Genomic DNA, 22774 nt, shown 5'->3' with positions numbered 1-22774 from the left:
TTTTTCACAACATATCCATACAAAATATTTAATGTCACCCCAAATTGTTATTACCCTATCTCTAATTACCCCCGACTAAGTCTTCTTCCCATTGGGCCACTCAGTTAATACACATTCTCTATTGGGCCGAACACTGTTCAAGTTTTTTTTCCTTTTCCCCGGCTGCTGTTTATTGCGAAAAGGGATAAATAACACAGCGTAATATTTTTTTTTCCCCTGTTTAATGGCGAATTAGGGGGAAAAAAAAAGGGAGTTTTTACTTAATCTTTGTCATGCTGTAAAGGGTGATTGGACGTCATCAACGCATGCTCTCCACGTTTACACTTATTTATCGTCTCTCAGGTTTTAATCACCCCTGTTCTTAATTTTTTTTTTTTCGCGCGACAACAATCACTTTTCTTGCTCTCTTTCAGTTTCTTCTTCCCTACAGTTTTTACAGGTACTTCAAATTGCTCTTTTCATATGCTTTCTAATGCAATTTGTTTGCTGTATATACAGAATCCTGTACTTAATTTACTGGTACACAGATTAGGTTTTTTTTTTTTTTTTTTTTTTTTTTTTGTATGATGTTCTATTGTTTTCATGTAGCTTTCGTATATCCCGCTTTATCTGCAACTCATGTATGATTTTTTACTGTTTTCCATTGATGTTATTCAGTATCTTTAATTGCTGTTTGTTGCCCTCTCTTATGGATGCTATGGGCTGCCTTTTATTGATCGATTATTTCATTCTTTTAGCGCTGTATTTTTTTGTCTTCGTAAATTATTTTGCTGATTTTCATAATGAGACCCTTGAGAAAAAGAAAGAAAGATAACGGTAAGGCACCTGCGCTTGATGATTGTGTTCCTTTGTCAAGTCAATGGCCCGTAGGGTCTGTTGTTTCCTCCGGGCAGGTTGCTAAACGAGCCGCCTTGCGTCGTTGCAACAATAATTCATCGACCTCGACTCCTCTGGATCCTAATTATGTTGCCTATGTTAATGGTGAGAATTTTGTTAATTTTCCTTTTTTATTGCTACTTTGGTGTTCCGATGATTATTTTTCTATAATCGTGTTTGTGTAGCTGCTGTTAATTCTAGGCCTGCTGTACAATTGCCTGTCATGTTTGTACAACGGGGAGTTGCACCACTATACACTTTGTCCGCGTCGTTCGATTGCTCAGGTATGATATTCCGTATTTTTCTAATTCGCATGTACAGTTTGTATTGCTAATCGCCAGTTACTAGATGGACTTGTATATGGTTGAGATGGTTATATGCTGGTAGGATTTGATGTAATCTAATTTGTTGTAGGGTATACGATAGTATATATGATTATGATATATTTGATGTAATCTAATTTGTTGTAGGGTATACGATAGTATATATGATTATGATATATAGGAAGATAGTATATACTTTTTAGTTTAGGGTGCACCAAGATTTATTCATGTGTAACTTTATTTAATTTCCCTTTTCAATGAACGTCGTTGACCTACCGCGTCTATGATCATCTATATAAATATTATCATCTTCATGAACGACGAGTCTATTTGTTTCCCATGTAACAAATGCCCTATTCTTAGGGGTCTGTTGTGCTACTGTTGTGTTGCAACTTCACATGCCACTGGCCTTCTTTTAGGTATTGTATGCTTAAACTTCAAATTTTTTCCTTTTTTTTATATTTTTTTTTTCCGTGTAAAAAGTTTGAACGCCTGATTTAAAATAACAATAATATATACAAACCTTAAATGGCATCCCAAGAACAAGTTTTGTTGCTACCGATCTATAGAAGAGTTCAGGTGTCTGTAAGCCAAATATATATATATATATATATATATATATATATATATATATATATATATATATATATATATATATATATATATATATATATAAATAAAACAAGAGGAATGCAAGAGGTTAATTTTTAAAGAATCGATCGATACACAAAAATATTAAGTTGATCCAAGGTAAATCTACCTCTTCACCCTGTCGTTGATACACCTAAAAGTTACTAATTTAAAATTAACGAGAAGAAAATACGACAAAAAAATATTAGCTTTACGTAGAGAGTTGCAAACTAACCTCCTTCTGTACAGGCAAATCACCAGTTCTTCTTTGGAAATGTATATAACATGTATGTGATATCAATACATAAGTTTAAGATTTTGTGACATTTTTACCACTGTACTACTTTCTCTGTTTACGCATCATCACTACGCATCATCACTGTTAGTCATGTACATTGATCGTCTTCAGTCCGTTTACTTTGTCATTAATACCTAATGTTTTTGCTTTGTAACAGCTCTTTCACCGTTGTATCGTGATTCTGGCGGGTGTGACCGCATTTGCACGCAATGTGGTGCTCTCTTCTGGCATGCTGAACGTATCAAGTCTAGCTTTAAAGACAAGCAAATACATTATCATCGCTGTTGTGAAAACGGGCGTGTTTCGTTACCGCATTATGAGGACCCTCCTGTATTGCTTAAACAGCTGTTGGAAACGGCTGCGTTTCAAAACAACATTCGTGCGTACAACCATATGTTTAGCATGACTTCCTTTGGGGCCCGAATTGATGACAGAATAAATGATGGTCGTGGTACTTATGTTTTCAAAATATCCGGACAAATTTACCATTGGATTGGTTCCTTGTGTCCCCAACAAGGAACCCCTCCTAGGTTCTTACAGCTCTATATCTATGATACTGAACATGAGGTCGAAAACAGAATGGCTCATTTTGGCGGGTTGGATTCGGGTAGTTTGTGTCAGGTTGTAGTTTCGCGCTTGATTAGCTTGCTAGATACACACAATGAATTGGTAAAGCTTTTCCGCACCGCAAGAGACAAATGTACTGGTGTTGAAGTTCCTACATTCAAGGTTCATTTGTTTAGTCTTACCGGCTCTCGGCAACATGCGTTGCCAACCTATAACGCAGTAGGAACCATTGTATTCGATAGTGGTCCAGAAGCTATCTCTGACTATGATGTCATAATTGAACCACGGTCTGATCGGCCTAGGCGAATCAACAAACTACATCCCTCCTACATGTCACTACAATACCCGCTGATGTTTTTTTATGGTGAACCAGGGTTTCATCCAGGCCTCATGTTACGTGATACACCTGGTTCACAGAGTCAGAGATCAAAAAAATGACGATGAACATGTATTATAGCTACCAGATTCATGATAGGAGCGGTATTTACAGTTTGATGCTACGTATGGGTCGTCTCTTCCAGCAGTATGTTGTCACAATTTATTGCAGCATAGAACTTGATCGGATGGATTACATTAGGAAAAAACAAAAAGATATATGAAATGAGTATCTATCCGGTTTGTACGACGCCATTAACAGAGGCGATCAAACTGGCGCCGATGTCGGTAGTCGAACAATTTTACCCGCTTCTTTCACGGGCGGCCCCCGTTACATGTATAGCCATTATTTGGACGCTCTCGCGATTTGTCGGGTTTTCGGTAACCCACTATTCTTCATCACCTTTACCTGTAATGTTAAGTGGCCAGAAATCGCTCGATATTTACGCCCCTTTCCTCACCTAACACCTTCAGATAGAGCTGATATTGTTGCACGCGTGTTCCATGTAAAAGTCAGAGAATTCGTAGCATTCTTGAAAGAAGAAAAATCACTTGGCCCTTATAGAGGAGGTAATTTTTGTTTTATATTTAAAATATTCACATGGTTTTCAAAAAAAGGAATAGTTTTGTGTATGATACTAGAGTTACCTGATAATAATATGTATACAATTTTTTTGATTTGGAAATTGAGTTCTTTTTTCATGAATGTTAGCGTTATTTTAGATGAGGTTTCGATACGAGGACTATGGTGTTCTGATTTTAGATCTTTTAATGGCGGAGATTTGTTGTATCACTCGTAGTGGCATCGTACGCATTTTTTGATCGTACATGTAGCTTCCTCTTCATGTTGCGATTCATAATATGATAAATGCAATACATATTCAGCTATAATGTTTTAGCCTTTTAGGTACCGGCGTAAGTAATAATCTATTTTTGTTTCTTTAGTTGTGCTCCATTTTCTTTTGTGATTTTATAACTTTTTAGGATTCTGATTTAAGCTCTTACACTTCAAGTCCAATGGTTAAATTTGTAAGTGAACTTTCTGGTTTTTGTTTGTGACGATTACCTAAAAGATATTTTATATGTAGACACAAAAATAAAATTTGTACAACTGTGGAAACGTGACCGAAAAAATGAACTTTGTATACATTTTTTTTCCCAAATTCCATTATCCTTGTATAGTGTTCTTTTTTATGTATACTACTCAGTAAAATCAATAAATGATTCCTGGTACTTATGTTTTTTTACTTCTGACTTGCAGTATTGTACATGATCGAATTTCAGAAGCGGGGCCTGCCTCATTGCCATACGCTGTTGTGGGTTTATTCAGCAGCTGCAGATCCAATTACCGATCATCTAGACGATTACATATCGGCCGAGTTACCTGATCCCAGAGTCGATCCAGCTGGTTACGCGGTTATTTCTGCTACTATGATGCATGGTCCATGCAGTCTGTGAAATTTTAAGGCGCCTTGTATGGAAGGTTTCAATTGCTCAAAAAAATTCCCAAAGTTATACAACGAAAAGACATACTTTGATTCTGATGGTAGGGCCCACTACCGACGACGCAGCACCGGCGTATATACAACCCGTTCCGGGGTTAACCTGGATAATAGCTGTAACATCCCGCCTTTTTCCGTTTACTTTTCCGTTTAACTATTTAAGTTCCGTTATATGTTTATAACATCTCCCGTTAATACGCGTTACAATTATCTTGTTTTAGGTAATTTAACGCACCCGATTGCAACTTGAGGGACTAGTTTCGCCAATACACTAAAGAGGTGACTAGCATGTGACTAGTCAACCCCACCTCTTCTCATTTTCATTTTCATTTTATCTTTTCTTTCTCTACTTTCTCATTTTCTTCAATTATCCAATTCAAGAATTCATCATCCATATTAAATCGATCAAGCTTCGGGCCAAACAAATTACATATTTGAACTCCTCGTGATCTCCTCTTCGATTCCATACCGATCTCATCAAATTTGGGTAACTTTCTAAAATCACTAATTTTATGTGTTCTTGAGTTTTTGAGTTAAAAAGGTTGTTAATTAGTGTCTATGGCTCAAGTCTAGTATGATTATGTGTTTTGTATGCTTGTTCTTGCTAGTTTGGTGTAACTAATTCATATTGAAAGAATGCTTGCTTAATCTTGAGTTTTAGGTGTTCATATGTTGTTTAAAGATGAAAGATCATGTTTTAATTGTGTTCCTAACATCACTAGCTTCAAATTGGTATGTAGGTTGACATGGATTAGTTCATAAACTTGATTATGAAATTTGGTGAATATGGGTTAGGGTTTCATGAACTTGAAATGGTTTTGTAATGCTTTGAATGACATGTAATGTTGTTTGTAAGTGTTTAGATACATTGTATGCGTGATTATCTACACAACGGCGTATTAAATGGGTGTATTAAATTTCCGAATCATTAAATTGCATTTATGAACTTGGAAGTAATAAATGTGAGCATTACAGGTGAACAAAAAAACCGGATCCGAAAAAAATCCGAAAAAAAATCCGAAACCGGATCTTGTCAGATCCGGATCCTGTCAGAACCGGATCCGGTTCCTGGATCCGATCCGGATCCGACCGGATCTAGCCGTTGCCCCAGAACCGGATAAATACCGGATAAAAACCGGATTTTATCCGGATTTTTGAAAACCGGATAAAAACCGGATTTTTTTTTTTTTTTTTTTTTTTTTTTTTCTGTTCGAAAATCAAAAAAAAACTAGCCGTTTGGAGCGTTTTTTTTGCAGTTTTTTGAACTTTTTTTGACCATTTTACCCCTTCAAGTGTAGTATAAATAGATGGTATTGGGTTTTGGTTGAAAACACACCATCTAATTCTCTCTATTCTCTCTAAATCTCAAAAAACTCTATAATTACACTATAATTACTCACTAAACTCTACTTACTAATCCTATAATGGATAACTCACAAGCATCCGCTTCCGATGCCGCTTCCGTTGCCCAATCTTCACAACGTTATACCAACAACGATGTTCGTACGATCAAAAATACGAGTCGTAAAGGCGACGTTTGGGCTAATTTCGACTTGTGCGTGATGACCGATAATCAAGACACCTTTGAGCAATTATTTTCAATTTATGCAACAACTTATGGTCGACAATCAAACCCAATTGTTGACCAATTTGAGAGCGGATCATCTTCTCGAAGGGCCCGAGACCTTAATATTACTCTTTTTAACCAATTACGTGAAGACGCTTCAAAACGTGCCCGAACATCGGCACCCACAAGCGAGTTGGGAAATTACAAAATTGGAAACTTTGCACTAAACATGAATCCCGAACAATTTCACAACTTTGATGTTTTGGCTTGGTGGAAAACAAAAGAAGACACCTATCCAATATTATCCGCTATGGTTCGTGACTTATTAGCCGTTCAAGCCTCAACCGTAGCTTCCGAATCGGCTTTTTCTCTTAGCGGTCGAATTATTTCGGAAAGAAGGTCAAGACTTACCCCCCAAGCCGTGGAAGTATGCGTATGTTTGAAGGATTATTTGGACGGGGTAGATAGGATACAAGATCAAACGTCATTAGAATGTCCGTTAGATAATGACGTTGAAGATTTTATAGAGATGGAAGAAATAGAAGCGGGATTATCACCTTCATCAACCGAAGGAAATACCGAGACCGAAGTGGAGGAAGGTGAATATGATCCCATTAACATGGAAGAATATATTGCAAATTACCAACGAACATTTGCGGTTGATGACCCCGAATTTGAAGCAAGTGAAGACTATTTCGAACGACGAAGGCAAGACGAGTAGTCGAGTAATGTATAATGGGTGATGGCAATGCCGAAGCTCAATATACTTTGCTCGTAATACATTATCGGGTGATGGCCATGCCGAAGCTCGAATAATGTATTAACTTTTGTATACTTATAGTTGTAACTTGTATCGTTCAAATAAATGTATTGTTATTGTTATTTATATTATCTTTAGTGGTTAATCATTTGAATAAAAATGTTGTTGTATTATTTATAATTGTTGTAGCGTTATATATTTTGTTTATATTGATTATATTATTGTTGTTCAAAAGTTATAAAAATCGAACCGGTAAAAATATAACCAGTAAAAAACAAAATCCGACAAAGATCTTAGTCCGAAAAAAATCCGGTCGAGATCCGAAAAAAATCCGATTCCGAAAAAAAATCCGAAAAAAAACCGACCCCGAGAACCGGATCCGGAACCGGAACTGGATCCGGAAAAATCCGGATTTTTTTTGTCCGGTTTTTTTAAATCCGGATCCGGTCCGGATCCGGTTTTTGTGCACCTATAGTGAGCATTAATGGTGATTTTCATATGAGTTTGTTTGGTTTTGATTGAGTAAATGCATTTAGTTATCTTCCTTGTCAAATTACCTTTCTAATGATATATGATATGCGTTTTAAATGTTTTCGGTGCATGAAATGTGTTAAATTGTGTTTTGGGTCGTGACTTAGACCAATTTTCTGCAAACAACATGTTTCCCAGGTAGTGCGCGCCGCGCACATACCTGCGCGCCGCGCATAATCAAAAATCCCAGATGTCTGCCTTCTTGGTTAGCTTCTGACCAGGATTTACACTTGGGTGCGCGCCGTGCAACCCACAGCGCGCCGCGCATTTGGTCCAGCTCATTTTTGTATTTGTTTTTCATATCACAAAATGTTCCCGCTTAACTATAATCCTGTTTACCATGAGACTTGACTATTATGCTCATATATGATTTCTCATCATGAGAAAATTGTCGGACACCCGACCCGACCCCGATGACTTTGACTTTGACCAAGTTTGACTTTAGTCAAACTTAACCAAACAATTATACAATCGTTCTAACATGTTTAACTACTTGTAACGTGCATGAAACTTGACAATTTGCTTCACATGCTATATTAATCGAGTCGTATTGAGCCATAGGACTAATTGAACATCTTTGACCTTTCGTGACTATCGATATTGATACAACCTAATTGTTTAGGTCAAGACTAGCATTGTTCTTTGCACACGTTACTTGTCGAAGTACTTTTTGTTCGTGCATACAAGGTGAGATCATAGTCCCACTTTTACTCTTTTTGAACTTACTTTTGGGATGAGAAAACATAAACGTTCTTTTAAACTACGTGAACACAAGTACAGGGAAAACAAACATTCTACATACGAGTTTGAACACAAATCCTCAATTCGATTATCATTAGTTACATCAGATGGTGTAAGCGAGAACTTATGTTATATGGCCATATGGGTTTGACAAACCCTCACTTCGGACGGTTCGCTACCGTCTACGGGTGAAATATATTTTCGGGAAACAGTGTATGTTCTAACACTATTATTACGGGGTTCAACGGACGGAATGTTAAGCTTTGATAATTGAGTGCTCGTGAATATTAACTTTTAGAATGTACTATGACTTTATCGATGTTGTAAATCTTGTGGTTCAACTTACTTTTACTCACTTACTTATTTAAACCTGTGATTTCACCAACGTTTTCGTTGACAGATTCTCTATGTTTTTCTCAGGTCCTTGAACTTAGGTGATATATGCTTCCGCTCATACTTTTGATACTTGCATTGGATGTCGAGTATACTTGCATACGTGGAGCGTCTTTTTGACTACTTTTAATCGTGTCGCACGTGTTTCATACAAACTTTAAACATTGTTATGTACTTGTTATGGAAACTACTTTTGTAAACTTTGAAACACCCTTATTTATGAAATGAATGCGACATACTTTTCGGTCAAACTTTGTTATAAAGACTTACGACCATGTAATGGGACCATACGTAGATGACGCCGTCATTTGACGATTTTTCGGGGTCGCTACAAGTGGTATCAGAGCTTTGGTTGTAGGGATTTAGAGTTCATTGGTGTCAACCCCGAGTCTTAGGGTACATTGGTGAGTCTAGACTACAACCGGCATATAGACTTGACATAGGAATTACTTGACTATTTGTGCATTTATACTCGAACTCTCTTACTCATATCTACTCTTATTCTATCTTACTCTTGCGTTGTATAATTTAATTGACACGCCACCTTGACTATATGTGGTGATGTCGAATGCACATATGAATTAGGGTAATATAATTCCCGGAAATTATATTACGGTGACTCATATGAACATACCGACATTATGACATAAAGAATTTAAGGCGAGTCAAGGATAATTTCCTCTTTATCTTTATTCCATATCACGGTTAGTATTATTTAGAATACTAACCAACGGTATTCTTGTGTTTTGAAGGAACAATGGCTCGTCGACGCGCCCCTCCCGAAACTCCCGAACAAGCTTTGCAACGCATGATAGCCACCGCCGTGGATGCGGCCATGGCCGGTCACTCGTCCAACAACAACAATAATAACAACAACAACAACCAAGGAGCCGGTAACTCTAGCGAAGGGTGCTCCTACAAAGCTTTCATGGGGTGCAAACCTCACGCCTATGATGGAACCGGGGGACCGGTTGTGCTTACTCGTTGGTTTGAACAAACCGAGGCCGTCTTTAGCATAAGCGGTTGTCGGGATCAAGACAAGGTCAAATACTCCACCCACACTTTCTCCGGAATTGCTCTAACATGGTGGAACACCTATGTTCAATCGGTGGGTACCGATGAAGCTCATGCCCTCTCTTGGGCCGATCTAAGGGAAAAGATGATTGTTGAATATTTTCCGCGCGAAGAAACCCGAAAGCTTGAGGAAGAACTAAGAGCTTTGAAAGCGGTCGGAAACGATCTTAAAGCTTATAATCAACGCTTCGCCGAACTATCCTTGATGTGTCCTAATCTTGTTAACCCCGAATCTCAAAGGATTGAGCTCTACATGCTCGGTCTTCCAAAAAGCATCAAACAAGGGGTGATGTCATCCAAACCCACTACTCATCAAGCCGCTATGAACATGGCTCGCCAACTAATTGAAACGGTTGACGAAATCGTAGTGCCGGCTCCTAAGGCCGAGGACAAGTCGGGTGGCAACAAAAGGAAATGGGAAGCCACTCCATCAACCAACTACAACAACAACACCTTCACCAAAAAGCCTTTCAACAACGACGGCAAGAAGGGTTATGTCGGAAACTTACCTTTTTGCAACAAATGCCACAAGCATCATCACGGCGAATGTAACAAGCTAGTTTGTCACCGTTGCCAAGGTGTTGGTCATAGGGCCAACAATTGCACAAGCGCCGCCCCCGTTGCTCGAAAGGGGCCCAATCCTCCAAAAACGGTCACTTGTTACGAATGTGGCCAAACGGGCCATTATAAGAACGAATTCCCGAAAAAGAAAGCCAACCCCAACAACCGAGGCCGAGCCTTTAACATCAACACCGAGGAAGCCCGAGATGACAATGAACTAGTCACGGGTACGTTTCTTCTCAACAACACTTATGTTACTTGCTTATTCGATTCGGGTGCCGATAAATGTTTTGTGTCTAAGACTTTGGCTCCTACTCTTTGCACTCCACCACACCCTTTAGATACTACTTATTCCATCGAAGTGGCCGACGGAAAACTTTTAAGTGCCGACACATACTACCGGGGGTGTACTTTGAACATTTTGGGTAATGAATTTGAAATTGACTTAATACCCATGGAACTAGGAAGTTTTGATGTAATAATCGGTATGAATTGGATGGTCAAAAATAAATCTCACATTCTTTGCGATCTTCACGCAATCCGAATTCCTATCGAGAACGGTGAACCATTGATTGTCTATGGCGACAAAAATTGCACCGGACTCAATCTCGTTTCGTGCCTTAAAGTTCGAAAGCTACTCCGTAAGGGTTGTTTCGCGATTCTTGCTCACGTTAAGAAAGTCGAGGCCGACGAAAAGCGCATCGATGATGTGCCAATTGTTAGTGACTTTTCCGATGTATTTCCCGACGAATTACCGGGTCTTCCACCTCATCGACCGGTTGAATTTCAAATCGATCTTATTCCGGGAGCCGCACCCGTAGCGCGTGCACCATATAGACTCGCTCCACCCGAGTTGCAAGAATTGCAAAGTCAACTCCAAGAACTACTTGACCGTGGTTTTATCCAACCTAGCCATTCACCATGGGGCGCTCCGATTTTGTTCGTCAAGAAGAAAGACGGATCCCTACGAATGTGCATTGATTATCGTGAACTAAACAAATTGACGGTTAAGAACCGATATCCTCTTCCTCGCATCGATGACCTCTTTGATCAACTACAAGGGTCTTGTGTATATTCAAAAATCGATCTCCGTTCGGGTTATCATCAACTAAGGGTTAAGGGGGAAGATGTCTCCAAAACCGCTTTCCGGACTCGTTACGGTAGTTACGAATTCCTTGTCATGCCTTTTGGTCTCACTAACGCACCGGCGGTGTTCATGGATCTCATGAACCGCGTTTGCAAACCTTACCTCGACAAATTCGTTATCGTGTTCATTGACGATATTTTGGTCTATTCTAAAAGCGAAGAGGAACACAAAGAACATCTCCGACTCGTGCTTGAACTCTTGAGGAAAGAACAACTCTATGCCAAGTTCTCCAAGTGTGAATTTTGGTTGAAGGAAGTTCAATTCCTCGGTCACGTTGTAAGTGATCAAGGCATTAAAGTCGATCCCGCAAAAATCGAAGCCATTAGTAAATGGGAGACTCCTACTACTCCTACTCAAATTCGTCAATTCTTGGGTCTCGCCGGATACTATCGTAAATTCATCAAGGATTTCTCCCTAATCGCTCGTCCTTTAACCGCGTTAACTCACAAGGAACGAAAATTCGTTTGGACATCCGAACAAGAAACCGCTTTCCAAATCTTGAAAACTAAACTAACCACCGCTCCTATCTTGTCACTTCCTGAAGGCAATGATGATTTTGTTGTATATTGTGATGCCTCGAAAAATGGTTATGGATGCGTATTAATGCAACGAAAGAAAGTCATTGCTTATGCCTCTCGACAACTCAAAGTTCACGAACGAAACTACACGACACATGATCTTGAACTCGGTGCCGTCATCTTTGGACTTAAGTTATGGAGACATCATCTTCTTGGTACCAAAAGTACTATCTTTACCGATCACAAAAGTCTCCAACACATCTTCGATCAAAAGCAACTAAACATGAGACAACGAAGGTGGATTGAAACCTTGAACGATTATAATTGCGAGCTTCGTTACCACCCCGGGAAGGCAAATGTAGTGGCCGATGCCTTAAGTAGAAAGGAAAGAGCGGTACCTCTTCGTGTCCGAGCTTTAAACATCACTATCCACTCCAACCTTAATAGCCAAATTCGCGTAGCCCAAGAGGAGGCTCTTAAGGACAATCACATCGGACGTGAACTTTTAAACATCCTTGTCTCTCGATTCGAAGTTAAGGAGAACGGACTTCGATATTACGCCGGAAGAATTTGGGTGCCTAGATATGGAGACTTACGAAACCTCATCCTAGACGAAGCCCACAAATCACGATACTCGATTCATCCCGGCGCCAATAAGATGTACCATGACCTTAAGGAACAATATTGGTGGCCGAACATCAAAAAGGAAGTTGCTAGATACGTCGCCAAATGTTTGACTTGCGCTAAAGTCAAAGCCGAACACCAAAGACCGTCTGGGTTACTCCAACAACCCGAGATCCCGCAATGGAAGTGGGAAAGGATCACGATGGATTTTATCACCAAATTACCGAAAACGTCGGGCGGTTATGATACTATTTGGGTCATTGTCGATCGCCTCACCAAATCCGCGCACTTTCTCGCCATGAAAGAAACCGACAAAATGGAGAAACTTGCACGACTTTACATTAAGGAGATTGTAGCCCGACATGGCGTACCTTTATCGATTATCTCCGACCGAGATGGCCGTTTCGTTTCTAGATTTTGGCGTACGTTGCAAGAAGCGTTGGGAACGCGTTTAGACATGAGTACCGCATATCATCCTCAAACCGATGGGCAAAGTGAACGTACGATACAAACCTTGGAGGATATGTTACGAGCTTGCGTTGTTGATTTTGGAAAAGCTTGGGACAAGCACTTACCTCTCGCCGAGTTCTCATATAACAATAGTTATCACGCGAGTATTAAGGCCGCACCTTTTGAAGCATTATATGGCCGAAAATGTCGCTCTCCTCTTTGTTGGGCCGAAGTGGCTGACGTGCAAATTTCCGGGCCCGAACTCATTCACGAAACAACCGAGAAGATTCTTCAAATCCGAGATAAGCTTCGGATGGCCCGGAGTCGTCAAAAATGCTATACCGACAAAAGACGCAAGGATCTCGAATTTCAAGTCGGTGACCGCGTCATGTTAAAAGTCGCACCTTGGAAAGGTGTCATCCGTTTTGGGAAACGTGGAAAACTAAATTCGCGGTACGTTGGTCCTTTCGAAATCTTAGAGCGTGTTGGAACCGTTGCGTATCGTTTGGATCTTCCGCCTCAACTAAGCTCCGTCCATCCTACTTTTCATGTATCTAATTTGAAGAAATGTCTTGCCGAGCCCGATATCGTCGTTCCTCTCGAGGAACTTACTATTAATGACAAACTCCATTTTGTGGAGGAACCGGTTGAAATTGTGGACTACGTCGAGAAGGAATTGAAACAAAGCCGGATCCCGATTGTTAAGGTCCGATGGAACGCCAAAAGAGGACCCGAGTTTACTTGGGAAAGGGAAGATCAAATGCGAAAGAAACACCCTCATCTATTCCCGGTTCCGGAATCGTCGGATTCCGAGGAGGAAACAACGATTACTACGCCTGCTTAAATTTCGGGACGAAATTTCTTTTAAGGTGTAGGTAATGTAACATCCCGCCTTTTTCCGTTTACTTTTCCGTTTAACTATTTAAGTTCCGTTATATGTTTATAACATCTCCCGTTAATACGCGTTACAATTATCTTGTTTTAGGTAATTTAACGCACCCGATTGCAACTTGAGGGACTAGTTTCGCCAATACACTAAAGAGGTGACTAGCATGTGACTAGTCAACCCCACCTCTTCTCATTTTCATTTTCATTTTATCTTTTCTTTCTCTACTTTCTCATTTTCCTTCAATTATCCAATTCAAGAATTCATCATCCATATTAAATCGATCAAGCTTCGGGCCAAACAAATTACATATTTGAACTCCTCGTGATCTCCTCTTCGATTCCATACCGATCTCATCAAATTTGGGTAACTTTCTAAAATCACTAATTTTATGTGTTCTTGAGTTTTTGAGTTAAAAAGGTTGTTAATTAGTGTCTATGGCTCAAGTCTAGTATGATTATGTGTTTTGTATGCTTGTTCTTGCTAGTTTGGTGTAACTAATTCATATTGAAAGAATGCTTGCTTAATCTTGAGTTTTAGGTGTTCATATGTTGTTTAAAGATGAAAGATCATGTTTTAATTGTGTTCCTAACATCACTAGCTTCAAATTGGTATGTAGGTTGACATGGATTAGTTCATAAACTTGATTATGAAATTTGGTGAATATGGGTTAGGGTTTCATGAACTTGAAATGGTTTTGTAATGCTTTGAATGACATGTAATGTTGTTTGTAAGTGTTTAGATACATTGTATGCGTGATTATCTACACAACGGCGTATTAAATGGGTGTATTAAATTTCCGAATCATTAAATTGCATTTATGAACTTGGAAGTAATAAATGTGAGCATTAATGGTGATTTTGATATGAGTTTGTTTGGTTTTGATTGAGTAAATGCATTTAGTTATCTTCCTTGTCAAATTACCTTTCTAATGATATATGATATGCGTTTTAAATGTTTTCGGTGCATGAAATGTGTTAAATTGTGTTTTGGGTCGTGACTTAGACCAATTTTCTGCAAACAACATGTTTCCCAGGTAGTGCGCGCCGCGCACATACCTGCGCGCCGCGCATAATCAAAAATCCCAGATGTCTGCCTTCTTGGTTAGTTTCTGACCGGGATTTACACTTGGGTGCGCGCCGCGCAACCCACAGCGCGCCGCGCATTTGGTCCAGCTCATTTTTGTCTTTGTTTTTCATATCACAAAATGTTCCCGCTTAACTATAATCCTGTTTACCATGAGACTTGACTATTATGCTCATATATGATTTCTCATCATGAGAAAATTGTCGGACACCCGACCCGACCCCGTTGACTTTGACTTTGACCAAGTTTGACTTTAGTCAAACTTAACCAAACAATTATACAATCGTTCTAACATGTTTAACTACTTGTAACGTGCATGAAACTTGACAATTTGCTTCACATGCTATATTAATCGAGTCGTATTGAGCCATAGGACTAATTGAACATCTTTGACCTTTCGTGACTATCGATATTGATACAACCTAATTGTTTAGGTCAAGACTAGCATTGTTCTTTGCACACGTTACTTGTCGAAGTACTTTTTGTTCGTGCATACAAGGTGAGATCATAGTCCCACTTTTACTCTTTTTGAACTTACTTTTGGGATGAGAAAACATAAACGTTCTTTTAAACTACGTGAACACAAGTACAGGGAAAACAAACATTCTACATACGAGTTTGAACACAAATCCTCAATTCGATTATCATTAGTTACATCAGATGGTGTAAGCGAGAACTTATGTTATATGGCCATATGGGTTTGACAAACCCTCACTTCGGACGGTTCGCTACCGTCTACGGGTGAAATATATTTTCGGGAAACAGTATATGTTCTAACACTATTATTACGGGGTTCAACGGACGGAATGTTAAGCTTTGATAATTGAGTGCTCGTGAATATTAACTTTTAGAATGTACTATGACTTTATCGATGTTACAAATCTTGTGGTTCAACTTACTTTTACTCACTTACTTATTTAAACCTGTGATTTCACCAACGTTTTCGTTGACAGATTCTCTATGTTTTTCTCAGGTTCTTGAACTTAGGTGATATATGCTTCCGCTCATACTTTTGATACTTGCATTGGATGTCGAGTATACTTGCATACGTGGAGCGTCTTTTTGACTACTTTTAATCGTGTCGCACGTGTTTCATACAAACTTTAAACATTGTTATGTACTTGTTATGGAAACTACTTTTGTAAACTTTGAAACACCCTTATTTATGAAATGAATGCGACATACTTTTCGGTCAAACTTTGTTATAAAGACTTACGACCATGTAATGGGACCATACGTAGATGACGCCGTCATTTGACGATTTGTCGGGGTCGCTACAATAGCTATGTGGTCCCTTATAATCGATTACTATGTATGATGTTCCAGGCGCATATAAATGTTGAGTTTTGCGGCGCAACAATGCTAATCAAGTATCTATTCAAGTATATTTCAAAGGGCACAGATCGTGTCGCCGCTCGTATTTCAAGGCCTGTTGGTAGAAAAAGCCAGCGTACACCTCAACTTTCTCAACCAGTTGATGAAATACAAAACTTCATTGACGCCCGATTTATTTGCCCACACGAGGCTTGCTGGCGCATTCTGAATTTCCCGATCCATTACCGTGACCCAGCGGTCCAAATCCTAGCCGTACACCTAGAAAATATGCAACTTCTTAAATTTCAAGAATGCCAGCCCCTTCAATCTATTGTCAAAAATACCAAAAACAAAAAAACAACCCTCACTGAATGGCTCCACTATAATGCATTGTCTTCTATCGGTAGTCACCTCACATACCTTGACTTCCCGTTCGAATTCGTGTGGTACGACGCAAGTAAAAGCTGGAGGCGACGTGTTAATATCAACAAGCCCTCTGTCGGAAGATTATCATACATACATCCTGCATTTGGAGAGGCGTTCTTCCTCAGAATGCTTCTCTCCCATCAAAAAGGCTGCCGTAGCTTTGAAGACATATGAACGGTCAACGACATCGTGCACCAAACATACCGGTGCGCTTGTGAGGCTATTGGTCTCCTTGGTGATGATAAAGAATGGGCGGTCGTGCTACAAGAATGTTTGGTATCAGCCACCTGTTCCGAACTACGGTCACTTTTCGCACATATCTTAGCATACTGTGATGTGACGAACACGCTAGCGCTATGGAATGAACATTGGAAATTAATGTCTGATGATATACCTTTACGGGCTGCTAAGTCTTTAAACATCCCAAATTTACATATAAACGACGAAGAACTCCGCAATTATGTTCTTTATGAGATCGAAATACTGTTGAATCAATGTTCAAAGTCCATTTCCGACTGCGGTTTACCAGGCTTACCACCGAATCTGTTGTTAGATCTCGCCAACCGGTTAATTATGGAAGAGAGGAACTATGATCGTCAATCTCTAAACAATGAACGAATTGAACTGGAGGGTAAAATGAATGCAAAGCAGAGGCAAATATACGAGCTCGTAATATCAGCATCGTATGATCAAAAAAGCGAATTAACTTTCGTTTACTGTCACGGCGGCACGGGTAAAACATTTCTATGGAAAGCCATAATAACGGCTTTACGAGCAAGGGGCAAAATTGTGCTCGCTGTTGCGTCATCCGGAATCGCATCCCTTCTGCTGCCCTCAGGGAGGACCGCACACTCCCTTTTTAAGCTTCCATTGGTACTGACCGATGAAACAATGTGTAACATAAAAAAAACACTCAAATGGGGAGGCTGTTAGAAAATACCGACATCATTGTTTGGGACGAGGCACCGATGAATGATAAACGTTGTTTTGAAGCATTAGACAGGAGTCTCAGAGATATTCTAGGTCACGACGACCAGCCTTTTGGAGGTAAATCCTTCATTTTAGGAGGCGACTTCAAGCAAACATTACCTGTTAAAAAAAAGGGGACTAAATCAGAAATATTAGCCTCGTGTATTACAACTTCTTATTTATGGCAGAGTTTCAAAGTATTTACACTCACAGAAAATATGCGTCTTTCGCAACCACATCTGACAGTCCCACAAAAACAAAGAATTTTAGAGTTCTCAAGTTGGATCCTCAGTGTTGGAAACGGTGACTTAGGGACACCTGATATAGATGATCCAACTAATACCCGGTGGGTTTATATTCCCGAAAGATTTTGCATTCCAGATAACGAAAATGGGCTTGCAAATCTTATATCTTTCATATATCCACATGAAACCCTACAAAAACCAACCGCCTCTGAACTTCAAGAAAAAGCCATAGTCTCCCCAAAAAACGATGCGGTAGACTCTATAAACAAACTTGTAGTAGACATGGTGGAAGGGCCGGTTACAACTTATAGCAGCTTCGATAGCGCAACACCTCATGGCAACGATGGCGGGGAATCAGAGATGTTGTACCCTGCAGAATACTTGAATACACTTAACTACCCGGGCCTACCACCACATCTATTAGAATTAAAAATAGGCATCCCTGCTATCTTACTGCGGAACATTAATATTGCAGGGGGCTTATGCAACGGCACGAGAATGATTATCACACAACTGTTCACTAAGTCAATCGAGGCTCAGATAATCACGGGCACAAGAATCGGCCAGAAAGTTTTCTTACCATGAATGAACCTCATCCATAAAGAACCGACACTACCGTTTGATCTGAAAAGGCAACAATTTCCACTTAAAGTTTCGTACGCTATGACGATAAACAAAAGCCAAGGGCAGTCACTAAACAAGATCGGAATATACCTGCCGAAGCCTATATTCGGTCATGGTCAACTGTATGTTGCACTATCAAGAGCCACGTCACCGGAGGGTCTGAAAGTGATAATTAGGGAACACGAAAACTATGGGCCGAATGTGACCAAGAACATTGTATACAGAGATTTCTTATCAGGGATAGTCGATTTTGAGGCAGCACCGGCTGTCCATACTACCCATTAAAGCAACCAACAACAATTAGTAATTGTATATTTGTAAATATAGTACTAATCATTATTTATTAATATTAGCAGCATGGCAGCTATTACTCCACTGGCACAACTAGCGACTGGTGACAGGAACCGAACAATTGCAGCAAGAATCTACCGCAAATGGGTAACTTATAATTACCATACTCAAGCTCCCAACGGATATTGCTGCATGTTGATAGACGAAATGGTATTTATATCCCCGAAAATTAGCATTTCTATTTAAGTATATATTATATATTATTATGTGTAACAAATAGCATACCTTTTTTTTATGCAGCACTACCCTATGGTCGTGAATATGAGATACACGGACAAAGACTTTCTTGATAATCTCATGCACCTAAATCAGATCTACATGATAGCGAATTTCTCGTGTAATGCAACGGCGAGATGGGAAAAAGTCCTACCAGGTCCAACAACACTCTCCTTTGATCGCAACACAACCTTTGAACATCTACCCCAGGCAGATTTCCCGGAACACTACTTTCAATTTGTCGCATACAACCAGCTACGTACCCGTATTCCAAATACAACTGTACTTGCAGGTAACTCTAGTATAACAACAATTGTATACAAATTACAAGTTACTACATGTACTAATATGTAACTTACAAAAAATAGATTTCATCGGTTGTATCGATCGACTCGAAGATCCAGTTGTCATGGGGGATGTTAACCGTAATCAACTTATTCGGAGGACAATAGATCTAACCAACCTAAAGTAAGCTACCTTTATATCTTAATTATAGTAGCCAATTAATTTCAGAATTTGTTCCAGTCTTATTATTCAATTAGTTCACAGTTTTTTTTTTACTATGAATAGCTTTAAGAATTTCTACAACACTGATCTCCTTGAATAATTACATCTGCCATGTTTTTCATGAAATATCTAACTGACATGAGCTTTGTTTTTAGATCTGTTTATAGGGAGAAAAAAAATCCTGTTGCAAAATAAGTTAATTGCACCTTGCTGAATCTCGTGTCCCGTACAACAACCAACATCCTAAACTTTGCAATATCCTAAACTTGATGAATGATGGCTAATTTAAAGATTAAATATTAGTCAATGCTTTTTTGTGAATTCATGAATTAATGATCAACACATAGAATTTTTTTCAGTGTTATTATCCAATTACTTAACAGTCTTTATTAAGAATTTGTACAACACTCATGTCCTTGAATAGGAAAAAAAAGGAAAAAAAATTGTCACAAAATAAGTTAACTGCAGGTCCTATACAATAACGAACATCCTTGACTTTGCAAAGTCCTAAACTTAATGAATGATGGCTAATCTAAACAATAAATGTTTAGTTAATGCTTTTTTCTAGTTACTAATAAAATTCTAGATAACTATGTTTTCATATATGCTGCAATTCTTAAAACCATTATCCGTAATATTCGTATTATTTCTTTAACAAAAATATACTTGCAGTGGAAACACAATACAGTTACTCTTTGGAATGAACTCGCAACTGCATTTGACTCTGAAACATAAACACGATGGAGAAACCAGTCATTCTTGCAGTGAGCTCGTGTCGTCCGAAAGTTTTTCGTGGTATGCATACTCAACTAATAAATAACTTCTTATACTTATTATATATATTCGCAATGAACCCAACCATTAACACTTATAACTATTAATTACCATCCTTCTGCACTTTCTTAAGGGGAGCTGCAGCTTAACGGAACCCAGGCCACGCATTGTTATTTCAACCCGCCTATTCCAGAATTTATCGACTCGGTCACTGAGTAAGCCTCAATTTTGAGTTTATATTTTTCCATCTAAAACAATGATTATTTTCTATTTAGTCTTCCTTGGGCGTAAATACACATGTTTTGTAACAACTGCATCGTTGCTCGGTCAACAGCTTTCAACTGTTATTGTCGAGTTCCCCGAACCTGAAGTCTTGAATATGGTTCCGTTTGAAGCTTTAATTATTTAAAAGCTCCAAGTTAATTAATGTATTCAATATTGAATTACTGTTTCTCGAGTTAAGAAGTTGCAGACTGTTGAAAGTTTATCGTGCTTTAGTAACTTGTAGGTTTTTAGTTGAGTTGTACTCCGTACATGGTTGGTTGTTTGAGTAGGAGTATCATTGGTTTAGGACTTGCAAAGTTGCGTTCAGAATTAAATGCTTTAGTTACTTGTACTTAATTACTTTTTAACTACTCATTCATTGAATTGAGACTGGCACAAAGTTCTTAAATTCAGCAGCTTCACTATTTATTTTAGTTGAAACTTCAAACATATGTTTGGTTTAAGTACACCATGAAATATTGAAATTAACATATTAGTGACTTGTAGTGTCTTGCACTTGATAGGTTAAATAATTATTTATTTAATTTTTATAATTTTTTTCCACTCGAATTGTTTAAATATATAACGAATCAATCACTTCTGTTTCAAACACGAATAAACGGTTTCTACTCAGCCTTATATACATGATATTAACCAAAGAACATGTTCAATGTGCAGGTACAGGGAACGATTTCTGGCACACCCACCACTTGCGATCAACAGGCAAAGATCAAATGACATGGCCATCGAACGATTTCGTAACAGATACCCGATCGCAGAACTTGTAACTCACAACTTAAACAACTATAGAGTAAGTCAACTACCGTAACCGTATTTTCATACAACTCAACAATATAAAAATTATTACATATACAATTAAATTCATAACAACATATCTGTTCTCATCAGACATATATGCATAAAAAAATTGCAGTCCGTGGATTTCACATGCGAGGTAACTATCGAGCAAGTCGCCGGTAACAGAGAATGGTTCTACAAGAGCTGTAATGATTGCTCACTAAGAGTCCTTGAAGACATTGACCAGCCAAACAGATACACCTGCAGAACACACAGAACTCATGCCACCTGCAAACACACGTAAGAAAATCACTTACAACAAACATTATCGTATATAGGAAATATTACTAACACTGAATGTTACCACCCAAGAGATACTGCTTCAAAACCATCGTGAATGATACAACAACCGCATTCTTTACCTTCTTTTCAGATGCCGGTAACGCAATTGTCGGCCATACATGCAAAGAACTCGTAACTGTTAGAGGCTACGATCAACCACACGAACTACCACCTGTCATACAAGCCATTGAAGGACAAAGGCACACATTCCAATTTTGATATAACCCTCAATCTAGACAAGGATACCCAGAATTTATTGTCGTTCGACTACTTGATGAAACTCCCACTGCAACACTGACCACTCCCGCATCAAACAAGCCCCTACAAACAGGTATAGTGCTTCCGACTACTAACTTGTTGACGAAATTTAATCAAAAAATTTATTCAATAAAATACTTCGTGTTTAACAGCCCCAACAACAAGTGCAACACCTCCAGAGGCAGAGCAAGTAATAGTTGAAGAGCCATCGAAAGAGGGAACATCCCGTAGGCCAGGAAGGCGACTTGTGTTTAATGCAGATTCCGACGAAGAGGAAGCAGGAACGAAAATAGCGAGAGTCGAAGACGATGCATAAGAAGCTGTATGTCTGACAGTTCTTTTTTTTGAAGAAAAACAGGTGTAACCCGTACACTTCTGAAAAAATACCAGTAGTATAACCTGTAAATTATGTGTGTATGTCCGCCCATAAACCAACGACTTTGTAACCCCTAAAACTGTCCGTTGTATGTGTGTAATGTAAATTATGTTTGTAATCTAAAGCCATGGAACCGACCACTGGCAATTTTCAGCCGCAACGCGCGCACCATATCATTTTGTTAAAATCAAAGGTAACCTTCTTTCAATTCTTTCTTTCTAAGATATGTTCACTCGGCTAATTTACACAATTTAACTGTAACAACCCGACATCGTTTTACCAAAAACACGACTTAAATTTTTTTTTCTTTACAACAGACCATCTGGATGGCATCCAGACCTCTGGACGGCGTCCAGTAACAAAGGACAGGACGGCGTCCAACAATCAGGACGGCGTCCAGT

The 22774-nt window shown here is 39.0% G+C and overlaps 2 protein-coding genes across 7 annotated transcripts; both read left to right on the top strand.

Annotated features, from left to right (window-relative positions):
• Window positions 1–590: 590 nt before the first annotated feature.
• On the top strand, window positions 591–4681 carry LOC139885811 (uncharacterized). Its single transcript, XM_071869570.1, has 3 exons — window positions 591–1160; window positions 2285–3639; window positions 4331–4681. The coding sequence occupies exons 1-2, from the start codon at window positions 1100–1102 to the stop codon at window positions 3130–3132; spliced, it is 909 nt and encodes a 302-aa protein (XP_071725671.1). The 5' UTR covers window positions 591–1099; the 3' UTR covers window positions 3133–3639; window positions 4331–4681.
• Window positions 4682–16193: 11512 nt separating this feature from the next.
• On the top strand, window positions 16194–22533 carry LOC139885810 (uncharacterized). Of its 6 annotated transcripts, XM_071869569.1 has the most exons (10): window positions 16194–17696; window positions 18339–18988; window positions 19079–19346; window positions 19423–19522; window positions 20234–20356; window positions 20469–20550; window positions 21278–21410; window positions 21534–21697; window positions 21772–22070; window positions 22150–22533. In XM_071869569.1, the coding sequence occupies exons 2-6, from the start codon at window positions 18845–18847 to the stop codon at window positions 20482–20484; spliced, it is 651 nt and encodes a 216-aa protein (XP_071725670.1). In that variant the 5' UTR covers window positions 16194–17696; window positions 18339–18844; the 3' UTR covers window positions 20485–20550; window positions 21278–21410; window positions 21534–21697; window positions 21772–22070; window positions 22150–22533. The 6 variants fall into 4 exon arrangements, with proteins under 6 accessions (XP_071725670.1, XP_071725665.1, XP_071725668.1 ...); XM_071869564.1 differs by having other exon boundaries at window positions 16194–18988; window positions 21831–22070; XM_071869565.1 differs by having other exon boundaries at window positions 16194–18988.
• Window positions 22534–22774: the final 241 nt, after the last annotated feature.

Source organism: Rutidosis leptorrhynchoides, chromosome 1 (genome assembly GCF_046630445.1).
Source record: "Rutidosis leptorrhynchoides isolate AG116_Rl617_1_P2 chromosome 1, CSIRO_AGI_Rlap_v1, whole genome shotgun sequence".
Classification (NCBI taxonomy): domain Eukaryota; kingdom Viridiplantae; phylum Streptophyta; class Magnoliopsida; order Asterales; family Asteraceae; genus Rutidosis; species Rutidosis leptorrhynchoides.
This window is presented reverse-complemented; position numbering and strand designations above follow the sequence as displayed.

What these genes read in the sequence shown, in the direction of transcription:
- LOC139885811 (XM_071869570.1), top strand. Translation starts at nt 1,100, where the DNA reads ATGTTTGTACAACGGGGAGTTGCACCACTATACACTTTGTCCGCGTCG. An exon ending in CGCGTCGTTCGATTGCTCAG is followed by an intron (nt 1,161 to 2,284) that starts GTATGATATTCC and finishes GCTTTGTAACAG; the next exon opens with CTCTTTCACCGTTGTATCGT.
- LOC139885810 (XM_071869567.1), top strand. Translation starts at nt 17,567, where the DNA reads ATGGGGAGGCTGTTAGAAAATACCGACATCATTGTTTGGGACGAGGCA.